Below are 12,762 nucleotides of genomic sequence, written 5' to 3'. Positions count from 1 at the left end.
ATCACCTCCTATAATGGGCTCTAATCCTTTACCTAGACAATATCCAATTATATCGCTTATAATGCTTAGTGGACTTAGAGCTTCATCACCCGGAAAGTACGCTGAACACACCACCAGTTTCTTCTTTCCTGCTTCAGGGTTAGAGTTAGAATGTTTATAATAATATTATAGACTGTAACGGGTAGTTCTTTCAAGACGATAGACTCAGTAAAACAGAAGTTAAAAATAAAGTAAATATATTAAAGATAATTATATACAGTTTAAAACAAATAAAATAAAATATAACTCCGTCTTCTGCAAAGGAAAAACAATATTAAACTTTCTTACAGTTATCCAATCATAATAGCAACATTAAAATAATACGATAAACAGTATATTTATATACAATAACAATATCGCTACGTTATATCAACATAGCCCTATATTCCGATCCGGAGATCATTCCTCGCTACTACCTCACACTGCGATAACGGTCATGGCAAGACTCCACGTCACTACTGTGGCGTCCGCCGAGGCATAGTCCCACCTCACATACGGTGCATCTTTTGCCAAGCCAGCTAATGCTAGTTCAATACGCTAGCAGCAGCTGTTGAGCCATGGTTAGTTCAATTCGCTAGCCACGACTGATTTTTTCATTCTCCTAGCTCGCCTTAAATATGCTCTTGATTCCCTCTCTTTCGGTTTCCACCAGCGGTGCTATGCGCCAACGCTGACACTCCTGCGGTCGTCTTTGGTAGAACAGCTCATCGCTTGTCGTGGCATCACATCGTTACACCCCCTTCTCTTTGGAAAACAAAAAAATGTAGCATACATTTTTTTTGTGCCGTGTGTGCAACACGGCTTGGACTCATCAACAGTGTGGTCTTGGTTGGTTCTTCCCTACTTCATAAACTGGTCCTGGATGGCTGTCAAGAAGATGCTTCTCTCTGTATATCTTGGGCGTGGTCCCCTCATATCCATTGGGACAGTGTGCCAAAGCTTTTCTACCGCAAATGGTCACATTCTTCCTGCTGGCTGCATCTGCGATGGTTTACTCTTAAGGCATGTACTTTTTGTCGGTTTTCTTTTCGCAAACTGGTCTGGGATGATTTTCAAGAATATGTTTCCTTCTGTAGATCTTGTTCGTGGTCCCCTCAAATTTATTGGGACAGTTTGTTAAGGTCAAGGTTTTTCTACAGCAAATGGTCACATTTGCTGTAGAAATTATCATCGTAATTAATGTGTAAAATCTACTAATTGCTGTAAGTTATGCACGACCTTGGCCTCATAGCTTTAGGCGTTTACCTTACCTTATTTAGTTGAAACATTCTCGCCTATCCTTCAAGGGCTCTTACAGGAGTATTACATGCGTTTTTGTTCCACACTCCTAACCAGCGTTGGCGCTGCTGCTTTTGTGCGTTGAAGATACAGTAGCCTTATTTCTCCCTTCATTACGAAGAGTTGTCCAGTTCTGGTTCGGTGGATTTTCCTTTTTCTTCTGTGGGTCTAACACATTCTTAGACATTAGTTCTTACGAGTGTGCTGGTTTCGTCTGTGGAAGGTTGCTCCTCTTTCTTAACCTCCATATGTAGAGAAGTTTTCCCTGTTTCACTGGAACGAATGATACCCTCTACCCTTGCATCACCATAATTTGCTAATTCAGGAAATTACGCAGCCGGAAGAACTCACTGAAATTGTCTGTCGACCAAAACGAAATGAATTGTCACTTGTCCTCTTCGAGCACTTGGTTGATTTTATTTGCTTCTTAATCTTATAGAGCTGCCTGCCCAGATTTAATATAATCTCGACATTAAACAAGGTTCAATAAGAGCACAGAGGCCCAACCTTTAATGCTTCTGTACGGACTTTCTGATTTTTGCTTCTATATTTTAAAGCCATTTTCTGATTTTCTTTAGTAGCTTGATGTTTTTAATTGTTGTTACATGTTGACATCAATTTTACCTGTAGCATCGTTGGAAAGCAATGATATTTAAATAGTTTCTTCTGATGTTTCCAAAGTTTCTAGGTATAGCCCGGTTATAGATAAATGAGACATTTAAAGAGATAGACCAATTGGTGTACAAGTGGTAATACCATTTGTACACCAATTGGTCTATCTCTTTAAATTTCTCATTTATCTATAACCGGGCTATACCTTGTTTCATTAGAAAATAAAGTTACCTTTCTTCTCTTGATGATAACATGTCTTCGTGTCTTCATGTCTTTTGAACAAAAAATAGAATAGAATAAAAGAAAGATGGAGGAAATAGGGACAGCATCCAAAGAGATTGTATAAATGATAGTGGACATAAAAGACGATAAAAGAGACGAAATGAAAGTTAGAGACACGGGCGACATAGGGAGTGGACGTTATGTTCGTGTGAAAGTCCCAAATTTCGACAGAAAATTGTCATTGAATAACTAAATGAATGACAAAATAATGATGCAAAAAAATGCTGTAGACCTCAATATTGCTCTTCAAACCGTTGGATGCCCTTCATGGTCTCAATCAACTTAAAAAAACCTTTCTTTCATTTGACTGAAGAATAGACTGATCATGCGATATGTTCAGGAATACTTGGAACACGGCTACCAGTCAGAGTTCAAAAATCGAAGACAGAAGCTGATTCCCTCTCTAGAAGGCCGTATCCAGTAAACTCTCCCCACTGCAACAAAACAAAATCCAAGAAAGCAGCAATGTTAAGAAAACGGTGATAAATGACTAGTGGGTGCCGACAAAGATCAGAGAAGAATAAAAAAAGATTCAGTTTTACAGAAAATTCAAAAATGGAAAGAAGAAAGCCTTCGACCGTCTGGACAAAAAATGCCAAGTTTATGCACCATAGTTAAAACTTATTGGGTACAGTGTGACACCTTTATCATGGAAGAAGGCTTGCTTAAACGAGTAATGGAGAATGATGATTGCAAAAAGAGATCACAGTTGGTGATTCCAAAGAGAAGAATAGCTGAAGTAAGTACTTCGTCAGTTATATGACATTCCATCAAGAGGGAATTTCGACGTAAAAAACTGTTTAAGAAAACATTCCTATTAGATGAATAGTTCCGAAGATGTAAAGGACTGGTAATAAAAACGACGAAGTCTGGGTCTATGCAGCAAAAGGGTTGTTCTCCCAAATTGCAAAGTTCTAGGAGAGTCTGTACCTTATTAGGGGGAAGATTAACGATGCCATTCATCGTATTATTAAGATTCCAAGGGTAAAACCGATCATAGTACACATACCACAACCGGCTGGCTTCACTCGAAGGAAACCACCACGCAGCTGAAGCAGTGAAAGTAAACCAAGCCTAAGAAGTACCTAACATCACGTTTGAGAAATTTATGCGGGTATATGGAGGTACCAGTAAAGCAAGACATGGTGTTACCACTGAAGAAAAACAAGACCTACTCGCTCTTTCAGATGACTATACACCATACCATTCCCTCCAGTACTAAAGGCGCACATGGATTGGCATCCATTTTTCGAAGGAAGTTTGGTAGAATTGCAGCACTTCAATACCAACTACCAACGCCCAAAAAAGCTTTGAAATTACAAAATACATCACGTGGCCTTCTTTAACTGGAAAAAATAACACTTTCAATGACCAAGCCTCCTACCCCAACCCCCCAACCCAAAATTAATGAGAAAATCAGCTATGCCAATGCTAGAATGCCGCTAATTGTATTAGAGGTCTGCCCGAAATATGGTGGAGAAATTTTTTAAAGACACCGAAGTCCAGGTACTAACTAGTCTATTGCTATCCGCATAGTGCGGAACGAAAACTGTCAATTGCCACTTTTATACAACTGGAAGTTTAAATGAGGGTCCAGTTGCCGGTACTAGCATCCAGTTCCAGTTCTGACAAGGTTCGAGGAGGAACCACCTTTTTAGGAGGGGGCAAAGTTACGCCAATCCCTTGGTACATCCCTGATATAACATGCCTACGCTAGGACGATTAGATTCACAGCTGGCTGATGCCGCTGAGAAGCTTCAATGGAGTTCGGTCCGTGACTTGATTCGTGATTAAATAATTTTTTTAGTGCTTTCCAATAGCACCTGACTCTTCTTCTTGTGCCATCTTCTAACGACGATTGGCGATCACTTCTTTAAATGCTTTTGCATCTTTTGTAACATGGAATATCTGTGCAACACTGAGGTTAGTCCAAACACTGATATTCCTCAGCCAAGATTCCTTATTTTTTCCTAAGTATCTGATTATAAACTAGAATAATGAAATATTTCAATATTCTCGTCTAGTACCCCCTGAACGTTACAGCTATGTGGTAAAAAGTCGTACAAGAATTTAATAAAGTATATAATTGTATAGTCTTTCTAGTCAATGCGAGCAATTATTATGCAAATACCGAATACATCTAGCAGGAATTACATAGTCTCTTTGTCGTTTTGTTTCATTACAAATTCCAGCTCTTCTTACCGTATTAACAGGGTTCTCGTATAATCCAAATAATAATTACGGTTGATAAAATATTTATGTATTACAACTAGTGAGTAATAAGTATTAAGTGGTTTCCCTCGGGCGACCTTAGATTAAAACAAGAAAAAATGAAATGGATTCATATAATTGAATAATATTGAGATAATGTACTCGTAATCCGTTAATAAATTAAGAAGATATAGACCAGGGCGGATCTGTTTCAGGATGAATCTGAGAAATGTCATTCTGATTTTTACAGAAAATGTTGTGTAGTAGTAACTTCAGTAAAAATAGTATTTTTCCCTCCCTCCCAAAGAGGTCGGAAATGTTAATAAAAAATTCTTCTATTCACCAATATATTTTTGTTTCAGTTTTGGTATGATTCATGATACAGAAAAAACTGGATGTAAACGAAGGGAAGGCAATGTCATACATATCATGACGCCAAATTTCGAAGCTGATACTGTGACTGTCAATTGGTCGAATTGTAGCAGAAAGGACATTACCAGATTCTTAGAGTAAGTTTCTTAAATATTTTTAAGATTTAAGAAATTTTTCAAAAATAATAGACTTGAAAATTATCTAACAGTGACCACCATTCTTATTTTGGAGAAAGTACCATTTACTGTACTTGTACTTACTTGGGGAGGAACAAAAGTTGAACAGAGAAAACCAACACGCAGAAGTAGACTGAAGAATCCGCATGAGATGGGCTGCCATTAGCAAACTTAGAATTATCTTTAAGAACAGTAGTATTCCCATAAATCCAAGGCAAGCGTGAGGGTAACATAGCGTGCAGTGGAACCAATTAAGCTGGTAAAACTTGAAGAAATATGTAGAAGAACACAAGTAGATGATGTAATCATACCTAGGCCCAGTGGCGTGCGGTGACTTTTTCGGAAGGGGAAGCGATTCAATAAGGATATAAAAATATTTTCTTAAGGGTCGAGGTTCGAGCCACTTCCCACCTGATAACACTCTGATGCACTATAGGGGCTCTCTATCAGCAAAGTGCTTATGTGAGACGTCCTAGCTACAAGGACTTACACACTAAATCCTACCCCGATCAATGCGTGAGGCACTCTATTCCCGCTATTTCTAGTGACTAGTGACCTATCATTGATCTATATTGCTAGCTCGGGCCTTGAGTCCTCGCGCCGGGCTTTGTTTCCTAAAGAAGAGTTCTATTTAAAAAAAAATATATTCCGAGGCATTTTCCACAACACACAACTTTCAACAATGTGACACTTATTTATACTTGAGGTCTATTCTCCTATCAACTTCTGATAATTGTTGAATGCAGTCTTTTTCAATGGATAATAGGGCTAAATTTCGCTTGTTGAATTTCTTTTAAACTCTTAATTTGAAACTTTTAATGCATTTTAATAATGAAAAACTTTGTTCAACTGATGCAGTTGTGGCTGGGATAGTTAGTACCTACTCCTTCACACAACTTGACCACTTCACACAGTGACTTGTTTAAACCAGTAGTTATAAAGAAATACCCAGATTTCTGGGTATTTCTTTATCACTTATGTCAGTTGTTTCATAAACGACACTTAACTGAGAATGCAAAGCTGAGATATCAAAAGATTTTCATTATTTAATCGTAGTGAAATAAATTCCTCTGTGGGAAATTTTGATGAATTATAATTAGAAATATTAAGATTATATATAATTCTACAAATTTTAAATCGTTAAAATTTTGATCGTTAGAATTCATTTGTTATAGAATATTATCAAAAGATCTCTCTGTTGCCGACATTATCAATCTTCATTATTTTTCTTTCATGTTCAAACCCCATATTTTCAGTTTTATCCCAAATATTTTTAAACTGCTCTCGTTTTTTAATTATCGTATTAATAAAGTCATCAATTTGTCTTATACAAAATGCAATGTCATTTGACTTCATCTGTAAAATGTCAAATAAAAGATCAGTAACAGGAAAAATATCTGCAAAAAATTTAAATCGAAATACATATTCTTTAAACGAATGTACGTAACGGTGTACGTATTTACCTAACCACCGCGCTGCAGCAGTAACAGTCGGAAGGCGCTAGGATGCGCTAGGACGATCGCTTCCAGAATAACAAAATTCGCGCGACTAGTGGGTTGCGGTCGTTGAACCCTGACCAATTTTTAAACCGGACAACTGCATGACAAGCGGCGATTTTGAGATGCGCTTCTGTCAGGAGTGGACCGAATAATATGTAGTTGAATTGTGTGCATATTGATTTCGTTCGTACGCGATTAATTTTTAATATTTTTCAATGCGTAGGCCTAGGTAATAATATGTAGATTACTTGGATTAGGGAAAAAATTTGTTATTAAATAGGTATTAATTAATAATAGATTTAGATAGGATTTAGATAGGAAGAGAGCTAAGTTTAAATCTTAAAATTCGCCTGATGAGATGTTACGTGCTGTCAGTTCTTTTCTATGGAATGGAAGCTTGGACACTGAAAAAGATCGATACAAGGAAAATAGAAGCATTCGAGATGTGGATGTACCGCAGGATACTGAGAATATCGTGGACAGAGAGAGTGACAAACATGGAAGTGTTGCGAAGGATGCAGAAAGAAAAAGAACTTGCGCTTACTATTAAAAAGCGCAAACTGCAATACTTGGGACATATAATGAGGGGACAAAAGTACCAGCTACTACAATTAATTATTCAGGGAAAAATAATAGGTAAAAGATCCATTGGCAGAAGAAAACATTCATGGTTGAAGAATTTAAGAGATTGGTACAAGTGCAGCAGCTGCCAATTATTTAGATCTACGGTATCAAAAATACGCATAGCCTTGATGATAGCCAAACTTCGGAACGAGGACGGCACCTGAAGAAGAAGAAGAATAATAGATATATTTTCTTATATCGAAGTAGGTATAGGGAAGCGGCGCTTCCCCCGCTTCCATGGACCGCACGCCTCTGCCTAGGCCACATACTAAGAACTAATAAGTACCAATATGCTCAACTTATAGTGAAAGGAAAGGAGGGAAAGAGAGAGCTAGGAAGGAAAAGACTATCGTGGCTCAGAAACATCCGACAAAGGACAGGGCTAAATTTTGAACAGCTAATAAGAACAGCTGAAGACAGAGAAGAGTGTGCAATTGTAGTAGCCAACCTCTATTAAGGACAGGGCACTTTAAGATGAAGAAGATGGTGTAATACAATGCGCTGCTTCATTAAAGTAGTCTTGGGTAGGACATGGCAGACTTGTCGAATTCTGCCAAAGCAAGGAGCTGGTAGTAATGAATACATTATTTAAATTACCTAAAAGAAGATTTTATACCTGAATATCACTGGCGGATTCGGAAGATCACATTGTAAGAAACCAGATAGATTATATTTTAATCAAATCCAGATATAAAAACACTATAAAGTCTGTGAGAACATACCCCGGAGCTGACATGAGTTCAGATCATAATCCATTAGTGGGTGTAATGAAGATAAAACTGAAAAAGATCCAAAAACAAACAAATATACCACGATTTGATGTCTCAAATATAAAAGAAGAACCTGTACGCCAGAGGTTAAAACAAGAAATAAATGATAACTTGAAAAAAATCAAACAAGACGTGATAAAACAACAAATGTTAATGACAAATGGAACATGATATAAGAAACGTTATTAGAAGCAGGAAAGAAAATATTACCCACAAAAATAATAAAAAAACAGAGATGGATGGAAGTAAGACAAAATACAAGGAAATACAGAGATTAATAGGAAAGAAAATAAAAGAGGCCAAATCTACGTGGCTGGCAAATCAATGTAGTGAAATAGAAGAATATTCTAAAAAGTATGATAGTTTAACATGCACAATAAGATAAAGGAAATCACAAACACACAGCGAAAAAAGAAAGATGGCCTTCTTAGAGACATAAAATGGAAAATTATTATAGAAGTCACAGAGAAATTAAAAAAGTGGAAGACATACATAACAGATCTGTTTGAGGATAATAGACAAGAACCGGAAGAAATCGACAGCGAAACGGGACCAGAGATCACAATGGAGGAAATCGAACAAACAATACGAAATGCAAAAAACGGAAAAACTGTAGGTCCAGACGAATTACCTGCGGAATTACTAAAATGTCTAGACGATAAAACTCTACCTGTACTACTGGATCTGTTTAATGAAGTATATAAAACCGGAAAAATCCCTCAGGAATGGTTGGTGTCCACCTTTGTAACAATACCAAAAACAATATGTGCCAAAGATTGTTCGGACTATAGGACAATATCACTAATAAGCCATACCCTCAAAATATTTCTTAAGGTGATTTATGGAAGATTATACAGAAAGCTAGAATATGATATGGATGATACCCAATTTGGGTTCCGCAAAGGACTTGGAACAAGAGAGGCATTGTTTGCGTTTAATGTCCTCTCTCAAAGATGCTTAGATATGAACCTAAATATTTATTCCTGTTTCATCGACTTCGAAAAAGCGATCGACAGGGTCCGACATGAAAAACTAATAGAATTATTGAAAAACAGAGATATAGACAGACGAGATTCACGAATCATCATAAATCTGTATTGGAATCAAAAGGCCAATATAAAGATAGAACATACAGTGAACAACTATACAGTGAAGCCATATTTCAGAAAGCGATAGCGAAGCTAAGTGATGGAATCTCTATAAACGGAAGAATAGTAAATAACATAAGAGTCGCTTATGACACCGTTATAATGGCAGACACCCTGGAATCGCTATAAGAATTGCTAAATAGAATTAACGATTATTGCATTCGGTACGGACTAAAAATAAACAAGAAAAAAACTAAATGTATGATCGTCTCAAAAACAGAACACGGAACTGAAAGGTTAATGATAGAGCAAACCCAAATAGAAAAAGTAAAGACATACAAATATCTAGAAACTTGAGTCGATGACAAAAATGACCAAAGCAAAGAAATTAAAGTCCGAATTGAAACTGCAGCAAACTGAAGCATTTATAAAAATGAAGACTCTGCTTACAAACAAAGACCTTCAGTTGCCTCTCAGATTGAGGGCTCAAAGATGCTACATATTTTCTATATTGCTATACGGAATGGAAGCTTGGACATTGAAGAGACAACACATAAGAAGAATAGAAGCCTTCGAAATGTGGTGTTACAGAAGAATATTGAAAATTCAGTGGGTTCAAAGGATTACCAATGTTGAAGTGCTACGAGGTTTAAATAAGGAGTTAGAAATTATGAAGAGTACAAAAACTAGAAAACTGGAATATTTGTGTCACATTACCAGAGGAGAAAAATATGAGTTGCTGAGAATTATTATGCAAGGAAGGATCCAAGGAAGAAGAAGCATAGGAAGAAGACGCATCTCCTGGCTGAGGAACCTTAGATAATGGTTTAACTGTAGTTTATTACAACTGTTCAGAGTAGTAACCAACAAAGTGAACATAGCCATTATGATATCCAACCTCCGATAGGAGAGGGAACTTTCAGAAGAAGAAGGGTAGGACATGTTACCAGACAACATCTAGGTTACATAAGAGAGGTATTGGTTAATCTCCAAAAAGATGGCTGGACAATGTGAAAGAAAAAGTGGAGCATTCTGTCATATTCCTGTGTAGACTTAATTTAAGATTTTTAATGTTTTTCTATTTTGTTGTATATACATGATTTTCTTCGTATTTTTCTGTATCGTTTCCTATTTTTCTATTCCACTATACTATTAGTTTTATTTCTGTTTTATTTTCTTTTGCTTTACATAAGGTTGGTTGCAAGTTTAAGTTGAGTCTTTTTATTTCCCTTCAGTAGTTCGAAAGTTTATATTATTTTTAATATATGTTTTAAGCTTTATCATAATTCAACTTAAACTCAAATAATGAAATTCCTTTTAGCAAAGGTTTGGGCCAATGCCTCAAGGACAAACCGAAAGATCTGGAAAGGTACAAGTACCCTGATCTTCCAGCCGGTGTTATGTACGATGCCAACTATCAGTGTAAGTTACAGTTCGGAAAAAAGGCGACACTGTGTACCCCGCCAGATGAGATCTGCTTGCATCTGTGGTGCTCCATTAATAACACTTGTACCACCCTTCTGAGGCCAGCTGCTGAGGGAACGTATTGTGGAAAACATAAAGTAAGTTCAAGAGTTTTTAGAATATTATTGCTGATACGTTTAGACCAGGGCAGATCTGTAAAAAGCAACTACTTTGGATGTGAAAGGTGTCATTCTGATTTTTGCAGAAAAATTTTATAATAACTTCAGTAACAATAATTGGCTTGTTCTTTCTCCAAATTAGGTCGGGAATATTACTACAAAAATTAAAATCATTTAAAAATTATTAAAACATCGTTTTTTCTAGTTTCCTCGCTTATGACTTTAAAAGAATTCATTTTGAAGAAAAGGGGTAATGAAATAAAATACCAATAATTATACTACAAACACAATAAAGATACACTAGAAATAAAGAAACCAAGATACGTTGAATGTACGAGGAGCACGCCCAAATCATAATTTACAATGTATACAGGGTGTTTGGTAAAGAATGGGCCATAGCCTAAACTTAGTTTTCTGAGGTTAAAATAGGTCGATTTAAGCTAACTTACCTTAGTACAAAAGTTGATAATAACCGAAATATAGGGTGTCAAAGTTAAACTTTTATTTTATTTATTTTTGAATATTTCGACGCTGTCAAGCCAAAACGGCATAAACGACATTAACTTGATTTTTCAGGAAACACAAAAAACTGATTATTTTTATTTTTACCAATTCTGCTTATCTGCACAGTGACTCAAAAAAATTGGTGATTTTTTTTTCAAATTTTAATATATTGTGAATATTAATGTGGCTGAAAATACTGTCTGAAATAAATTAAAAACTATAAAATGGCGCTTGTGTCCAATCAAGATATAACATTGGTGAATATGCCAAACTTATCTCTGGCGTTTGTGTCGATCGCATCGTTGTAAGGTTAGTCAATATGGCGCTTAAAAGGGATTTATGCCATTAATGAAAAAAGAAATGAAAATCAAAAATTGTCGTTTATGCCAACAAGAAAAATGATGAAATTACGAAGATTTTTGATAGGGTTTATTTTTTATTAATCAAAAATACATTCTAAGTTAAAAACAAAACTTTAAATTCTTTAAACATGCTTTGGTGCTAGGATGAAATACTTAAAAATAAATATGAAATACTTAAAAGTGGATATCTAATAATGAGTAGTGGATTCTAATTCATAATGACTGTCAATATTTGGTTCAACATCCGTATTGATTTGATTGTATGTATTTTCCTTATTTTGATCGCTACTTATACCGGCATCCAAATCATTATCTGCTGCTAAGTTGAAACATGATGTGAGATCGTGACTAAATATTCTTTCTTCTACTGCAACGTCTGGTGGTTCCTCAAAGATGATAATGTCATTGCTAAAAGCTTCTGCAATGTTGGCGTTATAAATGTCATAAACCTCTAAGGGAAATATAGGGGGATTATTGTCAGTCAGTATATCTTTTTGTACTGATTCGGTATATGTTTTATTTTCATTTAGTAAGGCCATTATTTTTTTACTTCTGCTATTCATGTTCAACAAAAAAATGGCATAAACGCCAAAAATCGATCGCCATTTTTAGCTATATAAAATTGATTTGAACTCTATGCTGTAATACAAAATGAATTGTTCATCACACTAGTACAAAGTTACAGTAGAATATTTTAAAATAAACTTTTTATTTGCGCAATTTTTAAATAAGAAACCTGCATAAGAATACCATTGAGGAATGGCACTTGTGTCAACCACGATGTAAATATGTGGTTTTGGCATAAACGTCTCATAGTTTTCAAAGAAATTCATTGTGTTTACGCTTCAAAAATCAATACAAATTGAAAATATTGCAAAGGTAGATAATACCATGTCAGTTATCCATAAAAATTGTAAAAATACATACCTTTACTATTATTACTGGACCGAAATGTACACAATGATAATCTTACGGGCACTGGCGATTATGTCAATCGGTGTTCACGTCGGTATTCACGTGCGTGACTAGACTGGCGTTTATAAAAATTTTAAACCTATATTACACCTATTTCACTTTTTCTGCGGTTATTCCGCGTTGACTGTCTGGTGCGGAAATTAAAATCCTATTTTTTAGTGCAGCTAACTAAAAAGTGGTCATTTTGGCGTTTATGCCGTTTTGGCTTGGCAGCGTCGATTTACTGACAGACATGGGATAACAACACGAAATTTAGTAAGTGGTGCTGTTATTATACAATCTACTAAATTATGTTACACACACGTTTCTGGCTACTACCAGAGGCGTACGACGGGGGAACGTGAAGAGTTGACCCTTCCCAAATTCTACGACACTGGCGGAATTGCT

General features: G+C 36.0%; 1 protein-coding gene across 4 annotated transcripts in view; it reads left to right on the top strand.

Annotated features, from left to right (window-relative positions):
* Window positions 1-12,762, top strand: part of LOC126886755 (A disintegrin and metalloproteinase with thrombospondin motifs 7) — a 285,039-nt gene that overhangs the window by 190,658 nt on the left and 81,619 nt on the right. For all 4 annotated transcript variants that reach the window (XM_050653778.1, XM_050653777.1, XM_050653775.1 and 1 more), the window contains exons 7-8: window positions 4,785-4,931; window positions 10,273-10,513. In XM_050653778.1, the coding sequence (XP_050509735.1) occupies window positions 4,785-4,931; window positions 10,273-10,513 (388 nt within the window). The remainder of the gene's footprint in view (window positions 1-4,784; window positions 4,932-10,272; window positions 10,514-12,762) is intronic.

Source organism: Diabrotica virgifera, chromosome 6 (genome assembly GCF_917563875.1).
Source record: "Diabrotica virgifera virgifera chromosome 6, PGI_DIABVI_V3a".
Classification (NCBI taxonomy): domain Eukaryota; kingdom Metazoa; phylum Arthropoda; class Insecta; order Coleoptera; family Chrysomelidae; genus Diabrotica; species Diabrotica virgifera.
Note: the sequence above shows the minus strand (reverse complement) of the source record. Positions and strands in the feature narration are given on the sequence as shown.